The 12,964-nt window shown below is 43.0% G+C and overlaps 1 protein-coding gene across 1 annotated transcript in view; it reads left to right on the forward strand.

The window, feature by feature from the left end:
* Positions 1-12,964, forward strand: part of ngly1 (N-glycanase 1) — a 106,896-nt gene that overhangs the window by 811 nt on the left and 93,121 nt on the right. Inside the window, exon 2 of the mRNA XM_068059858.1 lies at positions 4,292-4,406. Within this exon, the coding sequence (XP_067915959.1) occupies positions 4,292-4,406 (115 nt within the window). The remainder of the gene's footprint in view (positions 1-4,291; positions 4,407-12,964) is intronic.

The raw sequence follows: 12,964 nt of genomic DNA on the forward strand, positions 1-12,964 counted from the left end.
TCTCGGTGCGTCAATTCAGTCCCCGAAACACTGACTTTATTATAAATACTAAAAATCGGCCATCGTGCCTGTGTGGCTCTTTGAAAGAGATGTTCAATTTAGTCCCACATCCCAGCTTTTTTCCAGGACCCTACAAATTAATCTTTCCTCAAATACATGTCCAGTTTCCTTTTGAGACTTGCCATGGAATTTGATGATTTCATCACAGTTTCAGGAAGTGTATTCCCGATCTCAACTCCTCTCTGCGTAAAGAAGTTTCTCCTCATTTCTCTAGTTCTCTTACCGATCATTTTAAATCGATGGCCTTTGGTTACAGACCGACTTGCTAGAAGAAATCGTTTCTCCCTATTTGCTCTATACAAACCCCTCATAATTTTCAATACCTCAATTAAGTCCCCCTTTATCAAGAAAGCAAATGCACATGGGATACAGGGTAACTTGATAAGTTGGATTCAAAATTGGCTTAGCGGTAGGAGACAGAATGTGATGACAGACGGTTGTTTTAGTGACTGGAAGCCAGTGTCCAGTGGCGTACCACAGGGATCTGTGCTGGGTCCCCTATTGTTTGTCATTTATATAAACCACATAGATGACTATGTGGAGGGTAGGATCAGTAAGTTCGCGGATGACACAAAGATTGGCCAAGATATAAACGGGATGGTCAAATGGGCAGAAAAGTGGCAGATGGAATTTAACCCTGAAAGTGTGAGGTGATACACTTTGGAAGGAGTAATGTGACACGGAAGTATTCAATGAATGGCCTGACACAGGGAAGTTCTGAGGAACAAAGGGACCTTGGCGTGTTTGTCCATAGATCTCTGAAGTCGGAAGGGCAGGTTAATAGGGTGGTGAAAAAGGCATATGGGACACTTGCCTTTATCAATCGAGGCATAGATTACAAAAGCAGGGAGGTCATGTTGGAGTTGTACAGAACTTTGGTAAGGCCACAGCTGGAGTACTGTGTGCAATTCTGGTCGCCACATTATAGGAAGGATGTGATTGCATTGGAGGGGGTGCAGAGGCGATTCACCAGGATGTTGCCTGGGATGGAACATTTAAGCTATGGAGAGAGGCTGGATAGGCTTGGGTTGTTTTCGCTGGAGCAGAGAAGACTGAGGGGGTGACCTGATCGAGGTGTACAGGATTATGAGGGGCATGGACAGGGTGGATAGGGAGCAGCTGTTCCCCTTAGTTGAAGGGTCAGTTACGAGGGGTCACAAGTTTAAGGTGAGGGGCGGGAGGTTTAAGGGGGATTTGAGGAAGAACTTTTTTACCCAGAGGGTGGTGACGGTCTGGAATGCCATGCCTGGGAGGGTGGTGGAGGCGGGTTGCCTCACATCCTTTAAAAAGTACCTGCATGAGCACTTGGCATGTCATAACATTCAAGGCTATGGGCCAGGTGCTGGCAAATGGGATTAGGTTGACAGGTCAGGTGTCTTTAATGCATTGGTGCAGACTCGATGGGCCAAAGGGCCTCTTCTGCACTGTATTATTCTATGATTCTCTGCTCGAAGAACAGTCCCAGCTTCTCCAATCTCTCCACATAATTGAAGTCTCTCATCTCTGTTGATGTCCTGGTAAACCTCTTTACCCTTTCCAGGGCCTTGAACTCCTTCCTAAAGTATGCCCAGAACAGTCCACAATATTCCAGCTGAGGCTTCTATCCCTTAGCCAATTTCATACCTAAGTTATCATCGTCCCTTTATTATTGTGTGCTTCTATTCCCCAAACAAGTCTGTTATGTGGTACTTTTGAAATTTCATTTATAACATTTGTTGTACTAGTGTCATCAACTCTCTTACTTCAGACAATTTGATCAGGTCAGTTGGACAAGACTTGACTTTAACAGATCTGTGCTAGTTGTCCCTTTGTTAACCCATGCTGCTTCAAGTGAATAATAGTTTTGTCGCTGGTAGTTTTCCCACCCCTGATTGACCTGTAGTTACCAAGTTTATCCCCCTCACCTTTTTTGAATCGGGGGAGGTGAATAACAATGGTAATCCTCCAACCCTCTGTCACCACTCGCCATATCCAAGGAGGATTGAAAGATTGTGCTGTCTCCACCCTAATTGCCTACATGATGGGCTGCATCCAAGGGTTTTAAAAGATGTAGATGCAGAGGTGGTGGATACTGGTTATGATTTTCCAAAATTCCCTCGATTCTAGAACCGTCTTAATGGATTGAAAGTTAGCAAATGTAACTCCGCTATTCAAGAAAGCAGGGAGAGAGAAAACGGGGAACTACAGGCCAGTTAGCCTGACATCAGTCATCAGGAAAATGCTGGAATCTATTATTAAGGAAATCTTAAATGTATTTAGAACATCACGGTATGATCAGACAGAGTCAACATGGTTTTATGAAAGGGAAATTGTGTTTGATAAATTTATTTTTGAGGATGCAACTAGTAACATAGATGAAGGGGAACCACTAAACGTAGTACACTTGAATTTCCAAAAGGAGTTCAATAAGGTGCCACACAAAAGTACGCAAGATAAGGGCTCATGGAGTTGGGGTTAATATATCAACATGGATAAAGGATTGGTTAATGGAGAGGAAGCAGAGAGGGGATAAACGGGGCATTTTCAAGTTGGCAGCTGTAACTAGTGGAGGGCCACAAGGATCAGTGCTGATGCCACAGCTATTTACAAAGAGACTGGAGGCAGTACAGTGAAGGTTCACTAGAATGGTTACTGGGATGAGAGGGTTCTATGATGAGAGGCTGAATAAATTAAGCCATACTCTTTGAAGTTTAGAAGAATGATTCTGAAGGATAGACACTGAGAATTTGTTTTCCCCGGCTGAGAAATCTAGAACACAGGAGCACATCCTCAGGATAAGGGTGTCGATCATTTAAGACTAAGATGAAGAGTAATTTATTCACTCAGGGTTGAGTCTTTAGAATTCTCGACCCCAGAGAGTTGTGGATGCTCCATCATTGAGTATATTCAAGACTGAGATTGATAAATTTTGATCTCTCAGGGTATTCCAGGAATATGGGGAGTAAGCAGGAAAGTGGAGTTGAGACTGAGAATTAGTCATGATCGTATTGATTGACAGAGCAGGTGTGAGGGGCCAAATGGTCTAGTCCTGATCCTGTTTCTTACATCCTTATGTTAACTTACCTCAGCAACCTAGGATACATCCCATCTGAACCAGGTGACTTGTTAACTTTACCAACTTATTTAGCACCACTTTTCTACCTATTTTTAACACATCCAATATCTCTACTGCCCCCTCCTCTACTGCAACTTTAACTTTATCTCCTTTTGAGAAGATAGATGCAAAGTACTCATTCAGTACCTCAGCATGCTCTCTGCCTCCAGAAGAGGAAGATTTGTCCTTAATTGGTCCCATCATCCCTTTAACTAGCCTTTTTTATATGTTGGTAAAAGATTTTTGTGTTTCATTTTGTTACCTGCTAATCTTTTCTTGTACTATCTCTTTTGCCTTCTTGCATCCTTTTTCAATTTTCCCCTGCACACTTCATGTTCTGGCTAATTTTCAGTTGTATTCGGTATCTGCCATTTGTCATAAACCTTTTTCTGTTTTATTTTAACCCCTATTTCTTTTGTCATCCAGGGAGTTCTAGCTTTGGATGCCCCATCTTTCCTCTTTATGGAAATATGTTTGATTAGTACCGAAAATATCTCTGCCTTGAAGGCCTGCTATTGCTCACTTACTGTTTCCCTGGTGAATCTTTTTTTCCAGTCCACCTGTGTTAGATCCCCTCTCAAATCACCAAAATTGGCTTACTTCCAGTTGGATATTTTCTCTTGATTTTTCATAGTCATGTTAAACAGTGTCCCTAATATGTTGTGCATTACATGGCATAACACCCTTACATCGCATTCCAGATGTTATACTTGTATAAAATACCAACAAATCTCAATTGAACAATCCTTAAAAACAAAATACATGACAAATACGCAGTTGGTTCCTGCTGTTTTTTTCCAGCGTGGGGATAATTTTTCCAAAAAAAGGCAAACTGCTATCAATCCAGAGAAACTTTCAACAATAATAATGGCTTCTAATTGAATTCAGGTCCTGACCACAGGGAGTACAGGAGCAGGAGTGCAGTTGCCTTAAAAAGGCAGGCTGGGTTAGCAGATGCACATTGCAGCCATGTTCCCTACCCTAGGCAACGTAAGAAATGACACAAAAGATCAGTTGCTCTACCAAGAATAAATGCTGTGTGATCTCTTTGAAAAAACATCTTTTCGTCAGTCAAATGAGGAATATTCTGTTCAATACTTTAGTACTTTGTCATGTGATGCTCTCCGTCTTTAACAGGAACCCAAATGAAGACAAATACAAATCAATTAAGATTGGAAATCAAGCTTTTTCAAACAGACTGCTGCCAGTCAAGGGAGCTGTTGAGTGTCTCTTTGAAATGGGATTTCAAGAGGTACAGTAATTTTTGATTAAAGTAAAGCTAATCACTTCTTAAATAGTTGCATTAGTGATGCAATAGAATAATTTGATGGGAGGAGGTCAAGATGTTGGTGTGATATGCAATATTTTCCTACACTTTTCATCTAGTGTTAACCTCACATACCAGGCACATTTGGGATAAAGTTTCTTCTCTGTTCCAACAATGTGATTCAACCCCAGTCTCAGATAAGCACCCTCAACTGATTAAATCCCATCAATAATGGGATAGTTCAAGTTAAAAGAATCTACCTGTAATAGTTTCAGGTTTTTCTCTCTATAAGATTTACATATCTGGTCTAGATCTATTCACAGATTAACAGTTATTAATGGAGGCTAGGCCAATTCTGGCTGGTTGGTAGGCTCCATCATAATGGACTTGCTTCTGCACGAGTCTTTCCCCTGTGGTAACATCGTTTTAATGTTTTCTGACCCACCTGTGTCCCATTTTCAATCATTTTTGCCGTCTTACTTTTATGCCATATGCCCCGATTTACGTCTCCAGAAATGCAACTAATTGTTTCAAATGTATTAAGAGACTTTGTACCTAGTGTATACTTTAAATATCCCAGCCATGTTTACAAGATAAAGTTCATCCACTATCCCAACAATGTGTTTTTGCTTCAGTAATCTTCCCTAGTAACTTGAACAAATCCATTATCCTTTGTATGATAATAAAAGATTTGCCTGAGATCCTGTTTAATTTTTAATTGAACCTTTTTATCAAAGTGAATAATTTGCCTAATCAATTCCCTTCGTGACCATCTAGGCATCATTTTTTCCAAAAAGCACAAATTCAACTTGTTTAACCTTTAGGGATAGTTTTTTGCAACAATACGTCCGAGAACCAACAAGGGGGCATGCCCTTATTCGATTTAGTAATGAGCAAAATTTAGTTAACAGCCTAATGGGCATGAATATTTATCAAGCAGCGATCATAATATGATTGTATTTGACGTAGTGTTTGAAAGGGAGAAACATGAAACAGATCAGATTCTATATTTAGGTAAGCCTGACTTCAGTGGAATGTAACAGTCTTCCACAGTAAACTGGTAAACTTAAACGACAGAAGATCAGTGGGAGGTGTTCCAAAAAGAAGTTGTTATGGAGCCAATTAATACCTTTAAAGGGCAAGAGATCTACTTCTAAAATATGGATGGACAACTAAAGAGGTAACAAACAGCTGTCAAGAAAACATGCTATGCTAAATGAGGACTTTTTAATTCATCGACTGGAAACCTACATTAAATTTTTTAAAAGGAGCTGGAATCCAACATTTACCTTTTAAAAAGCTGGAAGCCAAGATGGCCACCACAATTTGCATTGAAATACCTCACATTCCAGGACATCGAATTGGAGATGCATGTCTAACGAGGCTCCCATCCAGGACAATGACTTGGACAGCCGAGTAGATTATCCAGTATCAACCTCAGTGGGGCATTCAAAGCCATCTTGGAGCTTTCACGAGTGGAGACGTACCTCCAGGCAGTAAACACTGACAATACAACCTGAGAGAGATTTGGGTTTTAGACTTTGGACATCATTTAAAACAAAAGGTATGGAGAGAACCATGTGACAATCTCCCCAGTTTGTGTAAAATTTGGTGTTTTGTTACACACAGACAAGCCTTTGAGGCTAATGTGCAAGACATCATTGGGGGGCGTCCGCCCGCTCCTTCCTTGGCGCACCTGCCTGCTTCATTGGCACACCTGCCTGCTCTCCCCAGATAACATTGCAAGTTCAAAGTCTGTCTGCCTGTGGAACATCCAAGCCTACCATTGCTACAGACAAAGACCCCGGGGGAGAAAGCTACCTATATCACAGTCTCCAAGAAAACCCTGAGCCAGGTGGACCAGCGACAAGTGCGCTTCTACCAGCCTGGTACTTCGGAACCACGAATTTAGCCGGAAGACAACTGAATTAGTTGACCCCACAGACTATATTATTTTTACTTGCTCTTGGTGTGTGTGTGCTGGATCGTAGTTTTATTATTTTACTTAGGGTTTAGATATTAAGTACAATAATCTCAGCACTACATGAACTGCTATGCCTGTGCTGGGACGAGGGAGCAGTACCCCAGGACATGCGCGATGCCACTATCATCACCCTCTATAAAAACAAAGGTGACCGCGGTGACTGCAACAACTACCGTGGAATCTCCCTGCTCAGCATAGTGGGGAAAGTCTTTGCTCGAGTCGCTCTGAACAGGCTCCAGAAGCTGGCCGAGCGCGTCTACCCTGACGCACAGTGTGGCTTTCGTGCAAAGAGATCGACCGTTGACATGCTGTTCTCCCTTCGTCAGATACAGGAGAAATGCCGTGAGCAACAGATGCCCCTCTACATTGCTTTCATTGATCTCACCAAAGCCTTTGACCTCGTCAGCAGACGTGGTCTCTTCAGACTACTAGAAAAGATTGGATGCTCACCAAAGCTACTAAGTATCATCACCTCATTCCATGACAATATGAAAGGCACAATTCAACATGGTGGCTCCTCATCAGAGCCCTTTCCTATCCTGAGTGTCGTGAAACAGGGCTGTGTTCTCGCACCCACACTTTTTGGGATTTTCTTCTCCCTGCTGCTTTCACATGCGCTCAAGTCCTCTGAAGAAGGAATTTTCCTCCACACAAGATCAGGGGGCAGGTTGTTCAACCTTGCCCGTCTAAGAGCGAAGTCCAAAGTACGGAAAGTCCTCATCAGGGAACTCCTCTTTGCTGACGATGCTGCTTTAACATCTCACACTGAAGAGTGCCTGCAGAGTCTCATCGACAGGTTTGCGGCTACCTGCAATGAATTTGGCCTAACCATCAGCCTCAAGAAAACGAACATCATGGGGCAGGATGTCAGAAATGCTCCATCCATCAATATTGGCGACCACGCTCTGGAAGTGGTTCAAGAGTTCACCTACCTAGGCTCAACTATCACCAGTAACCTGTCTGTAGATGCAGAAATCAACAAGCGCATGGGAAAGGCTTCCACTGCTATGTCCAGACTGGCCAAGAGAGTGTGGGAAAATGGCGCACTGACACGGAACACAAAAGTCCGAGTGTATCAGGCCTGTGTCCTCAGTACCTTGCTGTATGGCAGCGAGGCCTGGACAACGTATGTCAGCCAAGAGCGACGTCTCAATTCATTCCATCTTCGCTGCCTCCGGAGAATACTTGGCATCAGGTGGCAGGACCGTATCTCCAACACAGAAGTCCTCGAGGCGGCCAACATCCCCGCTTATACACACTACTGAGTCAGCGGCGCTTGAGATGGTTTGGCCATGTGAGCCGCGTGGAAGATGGCAGGATCCCCAAAGACACATTGTACAGCGAGCTCGCCACTGGTATCAGACCCACCGGCCGTCCATGTCTCAGCTTTAAAGACGTCTGCAAACGCGACATGAAATCGTGTGACATTGATCACAAGTCGTGGGAGTCAGTTGCCAGCGTTCGCCAGAGCTGGCGGGCAGCCATAAAGACGGGGCTAAAATGTGGCGAGTCGAAGAGACTTAGTAGTTGGCAGGAAAAAAGACAGAGGCGCAAGGGGAGAGCCAACTGTGCAACAGCCCTGACAAACAAATTTCTCTGCAGCACCTGTGGAAGAGTCTGTCACTCTAGAATTGGCCTTTATAGCCATTCCAGGCGCTGCTTCACAAACCACTGACCACCTCCAGGCGCGTATCCATTGTCTCTCGTGATAAGGAGGCCCAAAAGAACAATAATCTAACCTCTTTCATATTTAAACTCAAGACAATCTGTCTGGTTATTTTATGATGGCAGATACTATCTAAATTGGTAAGCACATTCACTGTTTAAGAGAAATAAACCCTATTGCGGTCAAACAAGGAGCAGGATAAGAGGGGAGCCTTTCAACCCCCTCCTCTCCTGATCGTAACACAGCATAAAACCAAAAGAACAAAGCATAGAAAAATGCCAAAAATACCCCAAATCCTGGCAAATGGGAAAGATACAAAGAGCAGCAAAGGATGATTGAGCAGATAAAACATTCAAAAAAGGAGTATGAAAGGAAACTTGCAAGGGATATCAAAATTAACATACAACATTTTTACAATTAGGAAAAAGAGGGTGGTGTTACGGCCATGTGGTGCGATGTGGGTGGTTCCCATTGCTCAACTCCCCACCTGACTGCAAGTTTTTTTTTATTGGTGTTTCATTTTTCACAGACAGGCAGTGACAGGTTTTCTTGTAGATTTAAAAAAACAGAAAATCAATTGTTTATTCTTCAGTGGCTAATTTGGATCATTATTCATTTTTTAAGATAAAGGTTCATTTTTAAAAGACAAAGTCGGTTTTTCATAACTCTTCAGAGTTAGCCCATAATTTATATTATCGCACTTCCGGTGTGCGTGACAGTGGTCGTAAGCAATGTGGGCACCTTGAAGACTTAAGTGTTGTCAATGAAGGCAAGGAAATGGGGGACATGCTGAATAATTACTTTGTGTCAGTATTTAGCGTAGAAAGAGGTCAGCATGCCAGATATCCCAAGGAACCTATTATTGAATCAAGGACTCAACAGAATTAACATAAGCAAGATAACAGTAATGAAGAAATTAAGGGCATTAAAGCGACAAAGCCCCAGGTTTCCATCCCAGGGTTTTTGAAGAACTAGGTGAAAACATTGCAGATATCCTAACTATAATCTTCGAACGTTTTCTAGATTTGGAACCGTTCCTTTAGATTGAAAAGTTGTGCATGTCACTCCACTATTTGAGTGGTGAGAGATGGGGAAATGAGGGAATTGTAGGCCAGTTAGCTTAACATCTCTTGTCAGGAAATTGCTAGAGTCTATAATTATGATAGGGTGATTGAACACAAATTTTCAGCTGATCGGAGGGAGGCAGCATGGAATTAAGAGCAGTTTATACCAGAGGAATATGAATTTTTTGAAGAGGTGACTAATGTAGCGGACAGGGGAACGTAGGCGCAAGAGTAACCCATTCAGCTCATCAAGCCACGACATTCAATAAGATAATGGCTGATTATCCACTTCAGTGTAAGGCACTGCAACGCCCTGTTGGATATCCTTATAGGTGTGGTAAAAGTCGGCAAAGGAAACCCGACCGAGCTCGAATGCTGGACCCGGAAGTGCGACCTGACCTGACCCGAACAGACTCGTCGTCTGGTCCCGTTGTGTCGGGTAGCAGGCCTTTACCCATTTACTGATGTAAAGGCCTGCTGCCTGACCCCGACGACGTGTTGGGCTCGGTCGGGTTTCCTTTGCAGATCTTTACTTCAATGCCTTTTTCCACACTATCCTCATATTCCCTTATGTCATTTGTATTTTTAGAAATCTGTCAATCTCTGCTTTAACCATACTCAATGACTGAGCTTCCACAGCCCTCGGGTAGAGAATTCCAAAGATTCACAACCCTCTGAGAAAAGAAATTTCTCCTCATCTCTGTCCTAAGTGGCTTCCCCCTTATTTTGAAATTGTGTCCCCTGGTCCTAGACTTGCAAACCAGGGGAAACATCTTAGCTGCACCTACCCTATCCATCCCTTTAAGTATTTTGTAGGTTTCAATGAGATCATCGCTCATTCTTTGAAACTCTGGGGAAACTGGGCCAGTATTCTGTAATCTCTCTTCATAGGACAGTCCCGTCATCCCAGGAACAAGTCTGGTGAACCTTTGTTGCATTCCCTCCGTGGCAATAATATCCTCCCTAAGGTAAAGGGACCAAAACTGTATGCAGTACTCCAGGTACAATCTAACCAAGGTTCCATAAAATCGAAGCAAGACTTCACAACTCCTGAACTTGCATCCTCTTGCGATAAAGGTGAACATACCATTAGCCTTCCTAATTGCTTGCTGCACCTGCTTGTTGGCTTTCAGTGACTTATTGAAAAGGACACCCAGGTCCCTTTCATAAATCCATATTGACTGTGCCTAATCAGATCATTATTATCCAAGTGTCCATTTATTATGTCCTTTAGAATAGATCCTCTCATTTTTCCAAACCACTGAAGTAAGGCTAGCAAGTCTGTAATTCCCGGTTTTCTCTCTCCCTCCCTTCATAAATAGTGGGATGACATTTGCTACCTTCCATAGGAACCCTTCCAGGATCTATAGAATTTTGGAAGGTGACCACCAATGCATCCACTGTCTCCATAACTACATCTTTCAACACTCTGGGATGGAGAATATCAGGTCCTGGGGACGTATCAATCTTCAGCCCCATTAATTTCTCCAATACAACCTTCTTACTGATACTAATTTCCTTCAATTCCTCATTCTCCCTAATCCCTTGGATCTCTAATTCTGGGAGATTTCTTGTCTGTCTCCACTAAGGAAGGTACACCAAGTAATCATTTAGCTTCTCTGCCATTTCTCTATTCCCCATTATAAATTCTCCTGACTCTGCCTGTAATGGACCCACATTTCCATTTTACATACCTATAGAAGCTATTACAGTCTGTTTTTTAGTGTTTTTTGCTAGTTTACATTCATATTCTATTCCTTTCTTCATCAGTTTCTTCATCCTCCTTTGTATTCTAAAATCCTTCCAATCCTCAGGTTTACTACTATTTCTGGCAACTTTATAGGCCTTTTAATATTATACAATCCTTAACTTTCTTTCTGATCCACTTTTTGGGTTTTTGTGCCTTAAAGGAATGCATAGTTGCTGTAAACTATGTAATATTTCTTTAAAAGCTATCCATTGCCTATGTACTGTCATTACCCTTTAATGTATTTTCCCAATCCTCCCCTGCCAATTTGCCCCTCATACCGTCATAATTTCCTTTGTTCAAATTTAACACCCTGGCTTCAGATTGAGCTACCTCACTTTCAAACATCATGTAAAATTCTATCATATTATGGTCACATCCCTAAAGTTTCTTTTACAACAATTATTAATTAGCTTTTCTCATTACGTAATACTAGATCTAAAATAGCCTGTTCTGTAGTCGGTTTCTCAACATACTGCTCTAGAAAACCATCCCCAACACTCCAGAAACTCGTCCTCCACAACATTAGTGCTCATTAGGTTTACCCAGTCTATATGCAGATTGAAATCACCCAGGATTACTGTATTACCTATGCTACATGCTTCTCATCTCCTGATTAATACCATGCCCCTTGCTGTTTCTTGGCTCCACCTAACCAGATTCCACATTTTGTTCTTCTGATCTGAGATCCCCTCTTACTAATGTACTGGTCCCATCCCTGATTATCAGCGCAACAGGACCTCCTTTTCCTTTTTGCCTGTCCTTTCTACATGTCGAAAATCCTTGAATATTCAGTTCCCAGTCTTGGTCACCTTGTAGCTATGTTTCCATAATAGCAATTAGATGATACCCATTTACCTCTATTTTTGCCTTTTAATCATCTACCTTGTTGCGAGTGCTGCATGCATTCAGGTAGAGTGCCCTTAACCTTGTCATCTTGAAATTATTCTGCATTTTAAACCTAGTTGATGTTCGCCTTTGTTTCGCCTGCCTTCTAATATCGCTTGCTACTATTCTACTTCCTGTTACCAGCTTTACTTTCTTCCAATTCGAGCTACCCCTCAGGTTCCCTCCCCGCTGACAAGCTAGCTTAAACTCTCCAACAGCACTAGCAAATCTTGCTGCGAGGATATTAGTTCCGGTCCTGTTAAGGTGCAGCTCATCCATCTTGTACAGGCCCCACTTGCCCAAGAACCGGTCCTAATGCCGCAGAAGTTTGATTCCCTCCCTCTTACACGAATTCTGCAGCCACATGTTCAATTGATCAGTCCTTTCATTCCTATGTTCACTAGCACGTGGCACTGGGAGTGATCCTGAGATTACTGCTCTTGAGGGCCTGCTTTTTAATTTCCTTCCTAACTCCCTAAAATCTGCTTTCAGGACCTCATCCCTCTTCCTACCTATGCCATTGGTACCAGGGAGGATCACAACCTCTGGCTGTTCACCTTCCCCCAGAAGGATGTCCTGCAGCCACTCCGTGACATCCTTGACCCTGGCACCAGGGAGGCAACAAACCATCCTGGAGTCACGTTTACTGCCACGGAAACACCTGTCTGATCCCCTGACTATAGAATCTCCTTTCACTATTGCTCTTCCACTCCTCTTCCCTCCCTCCTGTGTAGCTGAGCCACCCGTGGTGCCACAGACGTTGCTCTGGTTGCATTCCCCTGAGGAACCATCGCCCTCACCAGTATCCAAAATGGAAAACAGATTAACAAGCAAGATAGACTCAGGAGACTGCTGCACTGCCTGCCTGGTTCTCTTAGATTGCCTAGCCATCACCCATTCCCTCTCTTCCTGCATGCTCCTAACCTGTGGTGTGACCACCTCCCTAAATGTGCTATCGACGTCTTCTGCCTCGCAATGCACAACAGTGACTCCAGCTGCCGCTCGAGTTCCAAAATCCGGAGCTCAAGCTTCTGCATCCGGTGACACTTCCTGCAGATGTGTTCGTCTAGGACACATGGTGCGTCCATGACTTATCACATGCCACAGGACATACGTTCCACTTGGCCGAGCTGACCTGCCATACCGTAACTATAAAAACTATTTATCACAATTAGAAGTAGAAAAACTTACCAG

The sequence above is a fragment of the Heterodontus francisci genome, chromosome 2 (genome assembly GCF_036365525.1).
Source record: "Heterodontus francisci isolate sHetFra1 chromosome 2, sHetFra1.hap1, whole genome shotgun sequence".
Lineage (NCBI taxonomy): Eukaryota > Metazoa > Chordata > Chondrichthyes > Heterodontiformes > Heterodontidae > Heterodontus > Heterodontus francisci.